At 39.7% G+C, this 17735-nt stretch overlaps 1 protein-coding gene across 1 annotated transcript in view; it reads right to left on the bottom strand.

Moving 5' to 3' along the window:
- Positions 1–17735, bottom strand: part of sad (Cytochrome P450 family protein sad) — a 170737-nt gene that overhangs the window by 78043 nt on the left and 74959 nt on the right. Inside the window, exon 5 of the mRNA XM_090399952.1 lies at positions 8211–8377. Within this exon, the coding sequence (XP_090256078.1) occupies positions 8211–8377 (167 nt within the window). The remainder of the gene's footprint in view (positions 1–8210; positions 8378–17735) is intronic.

Raw genomic sequence — 17735 nt, 5'->3', positions numbered from 1 at the left:
TCATAAACTCTCTTTAGCTACCCTCACCAACCAAGTCACCCTCCTTGCTTGGTATTTGTAGACCTCATGGAATTGGTTACTTCCACTTCTTTTATGCTGCCTCCACAATGCCCTTTTTCTCTGTATTGCATGCTTAATCTCTTTATTCATCCATCTCACACCTACCTTATTTAACCTTCTCACCCTTGGAATACATTTAGACATTGCATCTACTAGATAGTTTTTGAAAATCCCTCAAGCTGCATTGATCTCTTTTTCAGCTAACTCCTCATTCCACTCTACACCCGCAAGCTGTCTCCTGAGCTCTTCATAATCACCCCCTCTTGTAGTTCCACATATACCCTTTTCTCACAGAGGTCCTTGCACTGCTGGCAACCACCCAGGTAATCATCTCATGGTCACTCTCACCAATTGGTGGATGATTTGACACCTCATTTACAATTACATATTAATTACATAATTAATTACATAATTACAATTACATAGCGTGTCAGAATTGGAAGATGTAGCATTGGACGTCTGCTTTTTGCAGATGACCTAGTTCTGCTTAGCTCTTCCACAGATGACCTCCAGCGGACCCTGGATAGGTTTGTAGCTGTTTGTGTAGACGCCAGAATGAAGATCAGTGTGGCCAAAACTGAAACATTTGTGGTCTCAAAACAACCATCCCAGTGCACTCTAAATGTAAATGGAGTCCCAATGAGCAGATGGAGAAGTTTAAATACCTTGGGTCCATATTCACGAATGATGGAAAATGGGACATAGAGCTAGATACTCGAATTGGCTTAGCAAGCTCAATATTGCGGGAGCTTGGCCATTCGGTAGTATTGAAGCAGGAGTTAAGCCAGAAGGCAAAAGCTGGCTGTCTTCGATACAGTCTATGTCCTCATCCTCACCTATGGTCATGAGAGTTGGGTAATGACCGAAAGAATGCGGACACGAATCCAAGTGGCTGAAATGAGGTTCCTTTGAGGGGTTGCGGGGCTGACAAGACTCGACAGAGTCAGAAGCTCTGCAATTCGGGAAATCCTCAATACTCAACCGCTGCTTCTCCGTGTTGAGAGATCACAGTTACATTGGTACGGGCACCTGGCCAGAATGTCACAAGAGAGGCCCTCTTTGCCAAGCCAGAGGATGGGAGGCCACGTGGAAGGCCAAGGACTCGCTGGATAGATTATATCCAAAACCTTAGGTGGACACGTTTGGGAATCCCACCAGAACACCTGAGCTTGGTGGCAGAGGATCGTGACCATTGGAAGTTCCTCTTGCAGCTGTTGCCCCCATAACCCAATTAGGAAAGGTGGGCCTTGAAGATGTATGTTACAATTACATCCTCTGATGAGATGACCAAATCCAAGACCCTCAATCCTCGTGTGCCTTCTGTTACATACTGTCTGAGGTAGTTATCCCTCAAAAACTCAAGAAACTCATTTTCTTTACTTCCGGTTGCTATCTCATCATTCCAGTCTATATTGTCATAATTAAAATCACCCATAATGATCACCCTTTTCTTATTTACTTGGCTAATTTGACTGTACATTTCATTATCACCACCACCACCATCCACATTACCTGGTCTATAACAACATCCCACCAAGTATTTGATTCCATTCACCTCTATCTCACACCATACTGCCTCAAAACCATTGGCACTATTTCCCTCTTGTATCTCCACTTTATATGGACATAACTCTTTCTCTATCATCAATAGCACTCTCCCTCCCTTTTTACCCCCTCTGTCCTCACGAAACACATCATACCCTTCCATCTCTATTCCTGTCAGGATGTCATCCTCTTCCAACCATGTCTCATTTATTCCAACAATCTTTGGGTGAACAGATGCAATTAGTGCAACCATTTCATCTGCCTCGTTTCTTATACTTCTAGCATTTGTATACAAACACAATAGCTCATTTCTGGATCTACAGCTAGTTCCACTGATACTACCACTCACTCGATGTGATCCTTCCATGCTCGACTGGGCCATTTAACTTTCTACTTCTTCATTTTAAAACCCTTTTCAGTTCCAACTGTTTCCTCTTGATCCCTGGTCATCCCATTCCTTTCCTGCCTACACATGCTCACCTCCTCTTGGAGCATCCACCTTTCTCATGCTGTGTACCCCTGTCCACCCTGAGCCTCCCCGTTTCCCTGCTCTTCTTGCACACCCATTCTCTCATTTTCTATACTCATACCACTCACTTCCCCATTCATAACCACCTCTTTAATCTCTCCTGTCTTACTCTCCTGCTCTTCCACATCCCTTCCCACTCGATCCGATTCATTCTCTCTATTCACTTCTCTACCTTCCCAAACCCATCCCAATATCAATGATATTGGGATGGGTTTAACTGAAAATTATACAACTGCTTGTAGAGATGCAAAATTGGGGAGAACAGTGAGATGTTATGGCCTTACAGGAGGACTTTAATAGATTGTATAAGTAGGCAAGAGAGTGGAACTATCAGTTCAATATTACAAAGCTAAGGTTCTGAAATTTGGAAATCAACTAAGGTATACATTTGATGGGGAAATTTTGAAGAAGGCTGAGGAAACAAGAGATCTAGGAGTGGTGGCAAACAACAACCTGAAGTTCAGGGATCACATTGCACAAGCTGTGAAGTTATTACATCAGATTATGACAATGATGCTGAGGACCTTACCATGCAGAAATAAAGTGGTTATGTTTCCATTGTATAATTAAGCTTAATGTCAGTAAGGCAGTAGGACTTGATGATGTATTACCACATGTCTTAAGGGTTCCATTGAGTTAATGTCACTCTTGACTTAGCTGTTTAACAAGAGTTTTGCAACGGCACCAGTTTCAAAAGAGTGGAAGGAAGGTAAAATTGTTCCAGTAGGAAAAACTAATTGGTGCAAATGTAGTTTTTTAATTTTAAGAATTTGTTAATTTGGCTACCATTCAAAAATCAAGAAGAAAAATTCATCATTTTGCCAATATATATGATTAAACTTGTATTCAGATTGCTAATATAAAAATATTATTGAAGTTCTTGTTTTGTATGGGAAAAGATAGTTAGGTAGCAGTGGTTAAACTGATTTATATATTTGGTTAAATTTATCAGTCCATATGGAGTTGACATCTGCCTTGACATATTTTTTTTAATACGAGTCTTGCACTGGGTCAAGTTCCTAAAGAGTGGAAGGAGGGCTTAATCTACTTACTTATTACAATAAGGTGACTGCTTCCTTGGACAGAGGAGAAGGATACACAGTAATATACTTAGATTTTGCAAAGGCTTTTGATAGATTACCACATGATAAGTTGATAGTCAAAGTAGACTGGATAGGGATGGATATTAGATTAGTGCATTGGATTGGAGACTGGCTTTCTGATAGGTATCAACAAGTTGTGTATGGGAAGCGATATCCAGGAAAAGGAAAGTCACTAGTGGTGTGCCTCAGGGGTCTGTTTTAGGGCCATTACTGTTTAACTTGTATATTAATGATATTGGTGAAGATTTGGATGGAGATATTCAGTTGTTTGCAGATGATCCAAAGTTGGAACGAACCATGAAGAGTAAAGAAGATGTTATGGCCTTACAAGAAGACTTGAATAAATTGAGCGATTGGGTATGGAAATGGGGAACATCAGTTCAATGTTGCAAAATGTAAGGTTTTAAAATTTCGGAAACAAAAACAAAGATGGGATGCAGAATTTATGCTTAGTGAGGTTATATTGTCGGAGGTGGAGGAAATAAGAGATCTGGGGGTGACAGTGGATAAGGATCTGAAATTTAGGGGACACATTGCCAAAATTGTGAAGACAACACAAAGGCTTCTGGGAATGATGTGGAGGACACTGACTTTTAGAAGTAGGGAGATTCTTGTTCCATTGTATAAGGCTTTGATTAGGCCACACATGGACTATTGTGCCAGATTTGGTCACCTGGTTTTCAGAAAGACAAAGAGATGTTGGAAAGGGTCCAGATGTGACTGACCAAGGTAGTTTCTAACCTCTAGAATGTTAAATATGAGGAAAGATTGAGAAGATGCAATTTGTAGAGTCTGGCACACAGGAGGAAGAGAGGAGAGATGATAGAGAGTTAACAACATTGACCCTCTCCAACATTGATCCTATAACAACCCCTTACTACAAGTTAGTAAGGGATTGTTATAGGATCAGTGGTGGAGAGGGTTTACAGAAAACAGTGGTAGATCAGGGGAGAACCAAAAGTCATCCCTGGAAAACTGCATAAAGAGGGTGTCAGTAGGGGAGTGAGAAGCAGGTTTTTTTCATGCAGAGTTGTGAATGATTGGCCTCCACTAATATGATAAAAGGACCTCCCAGATGAGTCTTTGACTCCATAGGGTCTTGGGTAATAATAATAATAATAATATTATTTATCGACATCATGAATAGCAGAATAGATTTGCTTTTATACTGTTAGTATTTGACTTCATAACAAATAGCCTCTGTCTTCATAGTTTAACCAAGGATAACTATAGATTGGTGCTAGTATACAGTTTTGCACCTCATGCTTGAAATACAGATTTTTGCACCAATTAATTTTGCCTATTGAATGCAACCAGCAGAGTGACTAAGTAACCTTACTAGATTTCAAAGAATATGATACAGGCAATAGGTGCTATTTCTTGACTACTCTTTAGGTTAGTTTGTGGGTGGTGACCAAATGGATAGTGACCATTCCCATAACGCTAGCAACATGTAGAAAAGTAGTGTGCTTTCCATTATGGGAAATTAAGGCAACTGATATGAAGTCATCAGCCTCTATATACAAGTAGCTTAGTTGTGAAGATACTTGATGCACAAACTTTGTTTGCTTATGCTTGGTCACCACCCATTACTTAACCTAAAGTGAAGTCAGGAAATAGCACCTATTACCTGTATCATATTCTTTGAAATCTAGTAAGGTTATTTAATCACTCTGCTGGTTGCATTCAGTAGGCAAAACTAATTGGTGCAAATGTGGTAACATTTTAAGAATTTGTTAATTTGGCTATCATTCAAACAAAGATGGGATGCAGAATTTATGCTTGGTGAGAATATATTGTTGGAGGTAGAGGAAATAAGAGATCTGGGGGTGATAGTGGATAAGGATCTAAAATTTAGGAGACACATCGCCAAAATTGTGAAGACAACACAAAGACTTCTGGGAATGATGCGGAGGACACTGACGTGTAGAAGTAGGGAGATTCTTGTTCCATTGTAGAAGGCTTTGATTAGGCCAAACATGGACTATTGTGCCCAGATTTGGTCACCGGGTTTTCAGAAGGATGAAGAGATGCTGGAAAAGGTGCAAAGGCGACTGACTAAGGTAGTTTCTGACCTCTGGAATGTTGAGTATGAGGAAAGATTGAGAAGATGTAATTTGCAGAGTCTGGTGGAGAGAAGGAAGAGGGGAGATATGATAGAGACCTACAAGTTGGTAAGGGGTTGTTATAAGATCAATGGTGGAGAAGTTCTACAGAGAATAGTGGGAGATCAGGGGAGAACCAGAGGTCATCCCTGGAAACTGTATAAAGAGGGTGTGAGTAGGGAAGTGAGAGGCAGGTTTTTTCGTGCAGAGTTGTGAATGATTGGAATGCCTTGCCTGAGATTGTGGCGTCTGCAAAGAGTTTGAGTGTGTTTAAGACATGGTATGATGAGATGTGTGTGTGATAAAAGGACCTCCCAGATGAGTCTTTGACTCCATGAGGTCTTGGGTAATAATAATAATAATAATAATAATAATAATTCAAAAATCAAGAACAAAAGTTCATCATTTTTTAGGATTAAACAATAATAAAATTTCTTGTCTATTATAATTTAATGATAAGTCTGGTAACTTTTTTTTTTTATGTAAATCTCACAAAAGGTTGCAATCCTGTTGTACATTTAGGACAGTGGGCGAGCTAAAGTTTAGATAATCTGAAAACTGCCTTAGAAACCAAATGCAGAAGTTTTTTCCATCCCATTCAGGCCTCCACTAAGCAGTACGGTAGTAATTTAGTTCTCCCACTGTGTGATGAAATTCATCTATCCTGGAGATATTCTTAGATGTCTACACCTGCAGAGGCTATCCATTCACCACTAGCATGACATTAAAAAAAAGTTAATTTGTCAACATTTGAAACCTAGTTTTGATAGGATAGTTGTAATTAGTCCCTTGTAATTGAACCTATCGAATAGGTTCAGTAGTGACCTAGGCTGTTAAGCAGAAGGAGAAGCAACAGCTAATAGAGGAAGAAAAATAAATGCAATAAAACTCTTTATCCTTCCATCTAAGACTAGCTGACTAACTTAATGTTCCTTGAAAAAACTTCCATTAAAGAACTTAAAATCATAATCTGTTATCCCAGTCTGTTCTGTAATCAGGATTGGACTGATCTATTTTAACATCCTGTGCAGACTAAAAATCCTACTTTGCTATCACAAGTTTTGATGTTTAGCAAGAACTTAGTCAGCCCATGCCTCACTTTGACCTTTTCTGTGATATTTGAAGTGGAAATGAAACTAAGTTCCATTTCTAGATTATAGTTTTAGAAAGTTACATTTCATTTCTAGATCTATAATCTAGAAATGAAATTGCTCTAGAAAGGAAATGAAAACTGCTTATTTTGAGAAATTATCTGAACTGTACTCAGAATTTTTTTGTGGTATTGCAGTTAAAAGGAATAAATGTCGACAAAAAAAGAAGAAAGTATTTTACCTTGGGTATAATAAATGTTAAAGATACCAAGCAATTTTAAACCTGGTTTTACTCCATTTCCCAAGTAAGCAAACAGACAAACAAGTCAAGTTTGCACCTGCAAGTGTTGCAAGTCTAGCTGATCCTCAGAATTTTTTTGTGGTATTGCAGTTAAAAGGAATAAATGTTGACAAAAAAAGAAGAAAGTATTTTACCTTGGGTATAATAAATGTTAAAGATACCAAGCAATTTTAAACCTGGTTTTACTCCATTTCCCAAGTAAGCAAACAGACAAACAAGTCAAGTTTGCGCCTGCAAGTGTTGCAAGTCTAGCTGATCCTACAGGTAGTGCAAGACCAAGGCAACTCATGGTAAAAGTAGAATAAGCTCTGCTAATCTTAATATTTACCCTTAATGCCAAAACACATCTCCTGGAGGAGATGTATGATGTTTTGTATTAAAGGCAAGGGGGCCACTACCCAGACCGGTTTCGACCTTTATTGAGGTCTCATCAGTGGGAGCCAGGCTAGAAATAACAAGATTTTAGTAATACAGAGCTTATAAGTATTTTACCAGAATCTCCTCTAGGAGATGTGTTTTGGCATTAAGGGTAAATATTAAGATTAGTGATCAGAGCTTATTCTACTTTTACCATGAGTTGCCTTGGTCTTGCACTACCTGTAGGATCAGCTAGACTTGCAACACTTGCAGGCGTGAACTTGACTTGTTTGTTTGCTTACTTGGGAAATGGAGTAAAACCAGGTTTAAAATTGCTTGGTATCTTTAACATTTATTATACCCAAGGTAAAATACTTTCTACATTTATATCTCCTCCTAAGATTTTTATTTAATAAGGTTAAAACACCTTATGGTAACTTGTTCTGGTAAAATACTTATAAGCTCTGTATTACTAAAATCTTGTTATTTCTAGCCTGGCTCCCACTGATGGGGGCCGCTGGCTTTGAGAGGCTCTGCTTGGGGATAGGTTTTTGCCTGTCTCTGAGTAGGGCCACTGCTGAGATTATGGCTTTGGCTGGTGGTGGGGTGAGCCTCCCACTGGGTAGAGCCAACGATGAGAAGTTCTTCTCGGTGATGGGGTGAGCCTGTCATTGAGTGGACGGTCTTTCAGCCACTATGGAGTGGTCTAGGGATCGTCCTAATTTTTAGAGAGAGGTCTTTAGTTAAATACACCTCAATAAAGGTTGAAACCGGTCTGGGTAGTGGCCCCCTTGCCTTTAATACAAAACATCATACATCTCCTCTAGGAGATGTGTTTTGGCATTAAGGATAAATATTAAGATTAGTGATCAGAGCTTATTCGACTTTTACCATGAGTTGCCTTGGTCTTGCACTACCTGTAGGATCAGCTAGACTTGCAACACTTGCAGGCGCAAACTTGACTTGTTTGTCTGTTTGCTTACTTGTGAAATGGAGAAAAACCAGGTTTAAAATTGCTTGGTATCTTTAACATTTAGTCGACAAAAAAAAAAAAAAAAAAAAAATTGAAGCTTGATTTCAAAAGAGTACAGTACAACTAATTCTATCATAAAAACCTACCTAAGGGATTCCTTTATAATTCCTTTAAGATATGAGAGCTTTACTAAATGTTTTGCATCTATCTTTTCTCCTGGCAATATTACCTGATTGATTTCATTCAGAAGATATTCTTGACATTCAGGATGTTTTGCCATAAGATATAGCATCCACTGAGTAGCATGTGTTGTCTGGAAAGATGCAAATGTTGCGCTGTTAAATTAAGTACAATTTGAATAAGATACACACACACACACACTGTTCATTAGGATTCAGGTATTTAGAAAGTTGAAGATTCTAAAATGATATTCTTTATTATAATTCAAGTTCGCATACTCAAAAACATCTATTTATCCAATAGTTTTGTATTGGATAAATAGATGTTTATTTATTAAAAATATTGTTTATTTTTATATAATATATAAAAATAATTTATATATTAAAAAGTAGTGATTTTAAGGTAATTGTATGCTATTTCCTAAATACAAAAATGAAGTGCATATTGTTCTAATCACCCACAGCTTGTTTAAGAAAACTTATATTTTTATATTTAATCAGTTTGAGGTTGACGCTCTCTAGAGCATGCAAGTTCACAAAGATTATGCTGCCACATCTGCTTCTATGAGCACTAACTGGTTTTGCATCCATATGCTTGTAGTTTCTCATTTGTTGTTGCACAGAGGATCTTTGTTATTATTATAGGAGTCGAAGACTCATTATGGGAGACACGAACTATCCACACAATCTATCATACATCTCCTTGAATCCATTAACAGACAAAGCACTCACAACTGACTGGCAACCCATTCCACTCATTCACAACTCTCCAAGCAAAAAATCTAGTCCTCACACCACCTACTAACCACACCTTTATTCACTTCCAGCGATGACACCTTGTTCTGGCCTCTCCAGCCAAGTGCTGAAACATTTCCTCTGCATCAGTCCTATAAAACCCTTTAAGCAACTTAAATGTTTCTATCATATCCCCTCTTTTTCTTCTATCAACTAACTTCTGCAACCCACACACCCTCAATCTATCTTCATAGGGAACATTCCACAGACCACTTGCCATCTTGGCCACTCACCTCTGAATCTTTTCCACTGCTTCCACATCCCCAAGAAACCCAGGAGACCAGACTTAAGCACAGTAATCCAGATGTGGAAGTATCAAGGCCTTATAAAGAGGAATAACAACATCCTCATCAATAGCTAAGTAATCTTATGGGCTACCTTAGCTGTCGAAATTTTTCCACTTGGTTATATATAACCTTAGCCATCTTAGCAATATATCCTCTAAACTTTAACTCTCTGTCTACTACCACACCTAAATCTCTAGCTTCCTCTATTTCATGGAGTACAGTGCCATCAATGTGATACACAGCTTGTAATCTGTTTATCCCAAAATGCATAACTTTACATTTCTCCACATTGAACTGATATCCATTATCTTTTGCCCATACTGAACCTATTTAAATTGTCCTCCAAGCTCTCCATATCGCCTTGATTAACTATTACTTACTAATTTCACATCATCAGCAGACAATTGAATATTTCCTTTCAAGTTATTTCTTATATTATTTATGTACAAATTAAACAGCAACGGTCCCAGCACTGAACCTTGTGGCAACAACTAACCACCTATTTTTGCCTCTATTCTGCCCTCCATATACTCCATACACTTTTTGATATCTGTCCAGCAGCCACCCTCTTATCCACTTAACCAGTGTTATATTCATCCCCATTTGTTCTAATTTGCATAACAGACTTCCATTAGGTATTCTGTCAAATGCCTTTGCAAAATCCAGCAGAATCATCGTGTAGCCATTTCCTTTATCCAACTCAGCTATTATAAAAAAAGTTAGTAATTTACTAAGGCATGACCAACCCTTCAGAAAGTCATGTTCCCCCCTCCCTCATACAGTATCATATTTTTATCTGCCCATTCTTGAATTCTATTTTTGACCAATTTTTCCAGTACTTATATCACCACTCCTGAGATATTGATTGGTCTATAATTTTCTACTGCAGTCTTAGAACCACCCTTATGCAAGGGAATTATTTTGCCTTCTTTCCACTCCCTTGGAACTCTACCAGAGCTGATACTTAAATTAAAGAGCCTCGTCAGCCTTGCCTGGTTGGCTGTGTGGTTAGTGTATCCACTCCCCAGCCAAAAGGCTGCGGGTTTGAATCCTGACATGGACATGGATGTTTGTGATTGCCTGTGGAAATACTAGTGATGGTGGTGGGCAGTAGATGGCATTGTTGTAGTTGTGGTTAGTTGTAGTTGGTGGAGACAGAGAGCTGGAGAGCAGATGCCCTCCCTCGAGAAGTCATTGGACTCCCTGGAGGTGTCACATAATAATAATAGTAATAATAATAATAGTCAAAGGCATTTCCAGTTCCCTTGCACATTCTCACAAAACTCACCCTGATATCCCATCTAATCCCACAGCTGTATTTGCATTGAGATTCTGCAATAACCCAAGAACCTCCAATTCATGCAACTCTGTTCCTGCATTAGTGTCTGTCACATATGTTAAAGCAGTAACCTCACTAGGATGATATACCCTTGCAAAGTGGTCACTCAGTAACGTAACTATTTTATACGCTTTTGTCACCTTGTGACCATCATCACTCATTAAGGTTAATCTTCCATAGCAATTCTTCCTCTTACTTGCCACATAAGATTATAATTGATATATATATGTAAATAAGATGTCTGTTACTTGCTACTATATTATTATAATTGCTGTTTTAAAGTTAAAGTTGTGTGTCCTCTCTTATGTGCATGAACTGAAGAGTGCAATGTCATTTTGTTGTGTAGTGAAATGACATTAAAATATGCAAAACAAACATTCCATTCTGAGGTCAAGAAAATTTATGAATTGCACTTCAGATGTAAAGTGAGCAGTCAAGGTTGGACTTTGGTTCCCTGCATATGTTGCAGCAGGGATTATTATTATTATTATTATATCCCAAGACCTCATAGAGTCAAAGACTCATCTGGGAGGTCCTTTTATCACACACACACACACATACACACACAGCTCATCATACCGTGTCTTCAACACACTCAAACTCCTTGCAGACACCACACTCTCAGGCAAGGCATTCCAATCATTCACAACTCTGCATGAAAAAAACCTGCCTCTCACTCCCCTACTCACACCCTCTTTATATAGTTTCCAGGGATGGCCTCTGGTTCTCCCCTGATCTCCCACTATTCTCTGTAGAACTTCTCCACCATTGATCTTACAACAACCCCTTACTAACTTGTAGGTCTCTATCATATCTCTCCTCTTCCTTCTCTCCACCAGACTCTGCAAATTACATCTTCTCAATCTTTCCTCATACTCAACATTCCAGAGGTCAGAAACTACCTTAGTCAGTCACCTTTGGATCCTTTCCAACATCTCTTCATCCTTCTGAAAACCCGGTGACCAAATCTGGGCACAATAGTCCATGTTTGGCCTAATCAAAGCCTTCTACAATGGAACAAGAATCTCCCTACTTGTACACATCAGTGTCCTCCGCATCATTCCCAGAAGTCTTTGTGTTGTCTTCACAATTTTGGCGATGTGTCTCCTAAATTTTAGATCCTTATCCACTATCACTCACCAGATCTCTTATTTCCTCTACCTCCAACAATATATTCTCACCAAGCATAAATTCTGCATCCCATCTTTGTTTTCCAAATTTTAAAACCTTACATTTTGCAACATTGAACTCACATCCCCATTTGCTTGCCCAATCACTCAATTTATTCAAGTCTTCTTGCAAGGCCACAACATCTTCACTACTCTTTATTGTTCATCCCAACTTTGCATCATCTGCAAACAATGAATATCTCCATCCAAATCTTCGCCAATATCATTAATATACAAGTTAAATAGTAATGGCCCTAAAACAGACCCCTGAGGCACTCCACTAGTGACTTTCCTTTTCCTGGATATCGCACCCCCATACACAACTTGTTGATACCTATCAGATAGCCAGTCTTCAATCCAATGCACTAATCTAATATCCAACACCATCTGCTCTAGTGTGATGGTCAACTTATCATGAGGTACTCTATCAAAAGCCTTTGCAAAATCCAAGTATATTACTGTGTATCCTTCTCCTCTGTCCAAGGAAGCAGTCACTTTATTGTAATAAGTAAGTAGATTACTAAAACATGACCTCCCTTTAGCAAATCCATGCTATCCATCAAAGATTATACCATTGTTGTCAACCCAACATCTCTGGATCCTAGTTCTCACAAGCTTCTCCAACAACTTAACCACAACACCTGACACAGAGATAGGCCTATAGTTTGATGCTTGAGTTCGATCATCTCCTTTATGAAGTGGCACAATCTTGCCATTCTTCCACTCTTTAGGAACTTGACCAAGTGCAAGACTCGTATTAAAAAAATATGTCAAGGCAGGTGTCAACTCTCTGGCACATTCCTTCAGAATACGCAGTGATATATTATCAAGTCCCACAGCCTTATTTACATCTAGTTTACTCAACTCCCCAAACACCTCTTGCTCACTTACAGTCAGTCTCTCCTCCCCATCATCAACTGCTCTCAATCTCTCCATGAAGTCACATTCACAAGATTGAAAGATCTTTATGAACTGCTCATTAAGTATCTCTGCCACACATTCTGCAACAGCTGTCTTCATACCATTTCCTGCAATCAGTGTTATCCTTCCATAGTCATTCTTTCTTTTGCTGGCTATATATCGAAAGAACTCCCTAGGATTCTTTTTGGCTTCATTAGCTAACTGCTGTTCATACCTCTCTTTAGCTACTCTCACCAACCAAGTCACCCTCCTTGCCTGGTCTTTGTAGGCCTAATGAAATTGGTTACTTCCACTTCTCTTATGCTGCCTCCACAATGCCCTTTTTCTCTGTATCGCATAGAGAAAAAGGGCATTGTGATTTAGACATTGCATCTACTAAATAGTTTTTGAAAATCCTCCAAGCTGCATTGATCTCTCTTCCAGCTAACTCCTCATTCCATGCTACACCCGCAAGCTGTCTCCTGAGCTCTTCATAATCCCCCCCCCCCTTATAGTTCCACATATACCCTTTTTTCACAGGGGTCCTTGCACTGCTGGCAACCATCCAGATAATCACCTCATGGTCACGTTCACCAATTGTATTATGAGTACATGGTTGGCACCACTTAAAAATTGCATACAGATTACTTTGTTTTCAACCAAAGTAAAACAAGTTTTTATCTATAAAGCATCATTAACATCAGTGCAAAACACAAACCTTGTGTTTTACCATGGAGAAAAGATGAGCCTGATGAATGCTATTTGTTTATAGATGTATAAAAGTTTAGTTTGGAGGCTGTGCTTTTATAAACTAGAAATAAATACACCTCTACTTCAGTAGTATATGCTATCCACATAAAGGAATCCTGTTAGAATATAATTTTGCTTCTTAAACACATGAACTATAAATAAATATATTAATATAGTGATAGTGTCTGTATGCTTAGCCTAGTGGCTATGTGCTTCGCAACCACATGCCTGGGAAAGGAGTGTCCTGGGCTCGATTCCCATCTTTCTCAGACATAGCCAAGTTAGCGAGTCTTGGCCATGGGCAGTAGAGTTTTTCTCCCCCAGTTTATCTTAAGTTTTTCCTCCCACAACCAGGCAAACTGGCCCTATGTATACATTTCCCAACCAAGTGTATACTTGGTGGGGAAAAGTTAACAGAAGTAGAGGAGATGAGAGATCTAGGTGTGATGGTGGACAAGGACCTGAAACTCAGAGGCCACATTGCACAAGTTGTGAGGATATCAAATCGAATAATGGCAATGATGTGGAGAACCCTGACATGCAGAAATAGAGGAGTTATGATTCCATTGTATAAGGCCTTGATCAGGCCTCATGTGGATTATTGTGCACAGATTTGGTCAGCAGGATTTTCATGGTGATGAGGATATGTTGGAAAGGGTACAGAGAAGATTCACAAAGGTAGTCAGTGGTCTTTGGAATGTGGGGTACGAGGACAGATTGAGGGAATGTAAGTTGCAGAGCCTCGTGAATAGGAGGAAGAGGTGGGGGGGGGGTATGATTGAGACATATAAACTGGTCAGGGGTTGTTATCAGGTAGACGTGGAAGAGATTTTTCATAGAATTGGAGAGGGAAGTAGAACAAGAGGCCATTGCTGAAAACTGTATAAGGAGGGTGTGAGCAAAGGAGTGAGAAGCAGGTTCTTTGCATGGAGGGTGGCTGGTAAGTGGAATGCATTGCCTGAGTGTGTTGTGAATGTGGACACATTGAATCAGCTTAAGACGCAGTTGGATGAGCATTGTATGCAATAGTGAGTACCTCCCACGATGAGCCTGACTCCATGGAGGTCGGGTGGATAATAATAATAATAATTGAATAATATATGCACGTAAACACAAGAAAAATATTTAATTAACCAAATATTTCGGTCTGAAAGCAGACCATATTCAGTGGCACTACAAGAACAGTTTAAAAGAAGAAAAAAAATACAAGGTGGAATACTAACAATAGATCATTTAAAAATAGAACAAGCCGCGTGATGTTATGTTATATAAGGGGCTCTGTTCTTGGACCACTGCTGCTTTTCAATTTGTTCATCAATGATATAGGTAAGGATCTGAGAGGAAGTGTTAACTTGTTTGCTGATGATGCAAAATTGGGTAGAGTAATTGTGAGTGCATGGGATGTCAAAATTTTACACGATGATTTGGATAGTTTGGAAGACTGGGCTAGGAAAAATGGATGTCAATTTAATGTGGCAAAGTCTAAGGTTATGCATTTTGGGGTCAAAAGAATAGCAGCAGTATATCACATGGGTGGAACCGTACTCCAGGAGATTGATGAGGCCAGAGATTTGGGAGTGTTAGAGAATTGAAGTTTAGGGGGCACATTGCAAAAGTGGCTAAATCAGCTCATCAAATCACTTGGCTTCTGAAAAATACTTTAACATGCAGACAAACAAGTTGTTGTTCCTCTGTATCGAGCCTTGATAAGACCCCATCTGGACTACTGTGCCCAGTTATGGGCACCAGGGTTTCTTCGTGATGGGGAGGTAGTGGAGAGGATCCAGAGACGAGTGACCAAGATGATAGCAGGTCTGTGGAATGAACCTTATGAGAATAGGTTGAAGATTTGTGGGTTACAGAAATTGGTCGATAGGCGGAAGAGGGGTGATATGATTGAGACATTCAAATTACTGGAGGGTTTCTATAAGATTAATCCAGAAGATATTTTTGAAAATAGGACTGGTGGTGGTGGGAGGACTAGGGGCCATGCATGGAAGCTGGGCAAGAATGTGGTTGACAAGGGTGTTAGAGCTAGGTTTTTTTACTTGGAGAGTGGTGAATGAGTGGAATAAGCTGCCAGAGTCTGTTGTGGGTGCTACAACCGTGAATGAGTTTAAGGCAAGGTATGATAGTTACTGCGTGAATGTTGAATAGTTGTTCTTGACATGATGTTAGGGACTCCCTTGATGAGTCTATCGACTCCTTGGAGTTGCCCGGAATAATAATATTAATAATAATAATATCACGTGGCTTGTTCTATTTTTAAATGATTGCCAAGTCCTCCGCCATTTAAGAACTCAATTATTAGCAATATGATAAGGGACTTTGTGGCATGCAGTACTTGCGGCATGTATGCATCTCGGGAATTAGATATGTGGCTTGTGAAAGAGAGCGGAGAGCATATATGTGCAAAATGAAGGCAGTTGGAGGAAATAAGTGCATTAGAAATATCGATATCCGACTTTGTTGCTCCAGGAACGGGGAATGAATGTAGGAAGACAAGTAGTGTGATAGGAGAGAATGAAAAAAAGATATATATGAATGAGAAAATAATAGTTGATAGTGTAGAAGGTGTGAGTGACTGTGAAAGTTTAGGAGATGGTTTTGTTTGGGAGAATGAATTTAGATTAAGAGTGACTGACCTGCAGAGGGAGATAGATGAGTTGAAAGAGGAGGTGGAATGTCTTGTGAATGAGAGCAGAAGTATGAAAGATAAGATTAGGAGAATGGAAGAGATAAATGCAAGGAGAATGGAAGAGATAAATGCAAGGAGAATCAGAGTAGGAGAGAGAGAATTTAGGGAGTATGAGTGAGAGGTATGGCGGTGCTAGAAGAGGAGAGAATGGAAACAGTAAAAGAGAGGGAATGAGAGAGAGGTATGGGAATGCTAGCAGACGAGAGGATGGAAACAGTAGGAGAGACGGAATCAGAGAGAAATATGGAAGTGCTAGAAGAGGAGAGAATGGAAACAGTAGGAGAGATGGAATGAGAGAGAGGTATGGGAATGCTAGAAGATGAGAGGATGGAAACAGTAGGAGAGACAGAATGAGAGAGGGATATGGAAGTGCTAGAAGTGGAGAAAATGGAAACAGTAGGAGAGAGATGTATGGGAGTGCTAGAAGAGGAGAGAATGGAAACAGTAGGAGAGAGAGGTATGAAAATGCTAGAAGAGAGAATAACAGTAGAGGAGAGGGAATGAGAAAGACCTATGGGAATGAAAGAAGAGTAGAGAATGGAAACAATAGGAGAGAGGGAATGGTAAGAGGTATAATGTATTGCGACTCAATGATTCGTGGTGTTCAAGATAGGATGCGTGAGGAGTGTTTGCCATGAGGAACAATAGAAAGGGTGGCTATGGCAATTAAGAGAAGTGAAAGGGTGGATGAGATGATTGTGATGGTAGGAAGGAATGACTTGAGTGGTAATGTAAGTCGGGCAGCGAGAGATATGAGGTTTTTGCTTGAGACTGTAAGGAAGAAGACAGAGAGAGGAAAAATAGCGTGTGTGTGTTGCCTAGGTATGATAATGATGAGCTGAGCAGAAGAGCGGTGATATTGAATGGCATAATAGCAAGAATGTGTGACAAGAGAGGACTGGTATATGTGGATGCTTAGAGTACGTTTGAGGAAAGAGAGGAATTGTATGCGAGAGACCGTTTACATTTGAATGAGGAAGGACGTAGGCATCTGGAGAGATTGCTGTTCTGAAAGAGTCAGTGTGTCCCAGGGAGGATGATAGCAGGGGTGGCCTCTTGTGGGAATGGATACTTGGGAGAAGGGTGACAATGTCAGGTAACACTGAGCCCAGTGGAGTCTAGAAGAGATAATGCTGGGTATAGAAACAGTGGCATTTATATGCTTTATACTAATGCCAGGAGTATCCGGAATAAGGGAGAGGAATTGGTGGCGCAGATAGCATCAGCCTGGCCAAAAATTATTGGGATCACTGAGACATGGTTGACAGAAGGGGATATAATAACAGGAATAGAAGTCGCTGGGTATAGCATTTTTCGTCAGGATAGGAGGGGAAAGCGTGGTGGTGGGGTACTGCTTATGATAAGTGATGACCTATGTCCTCTAAGAGTGGATGCTTTGGAAGAAAGTGAGACAAATGATTTTGAGAGCATATGGTGTGAGGTAGAGGTAGGCAAGACAGGATATTTAGTGGGGTGTTGCTACAGACCTAGGAGCACGGAGGATGGGGACCAGGAGATGTTTAGACAGCTAAGTTTGGCAAGTGCAAGAAGAAT

Source organism: Typopeltis vanoorti, chromosome 11, assembly GCF_054136105.1.
Source record: "Typopeltis vanoorti isolate ZY-2024b chromosome 11, IOZ_Tvanoo_1.0, whole genome shotgun sequence".
Classification (NCBI taxonomy): Eukaryota; Metazoa; Arthropoda; class Arachnida; order Uropygi; family Thelyphonidae; genus Typopeltis; species Typopeltis vanoorti.
Note: the sequence above shows the minus strand (reverse complement) of the source record. Positions and strands in the feature narration are given on the sequence as shown.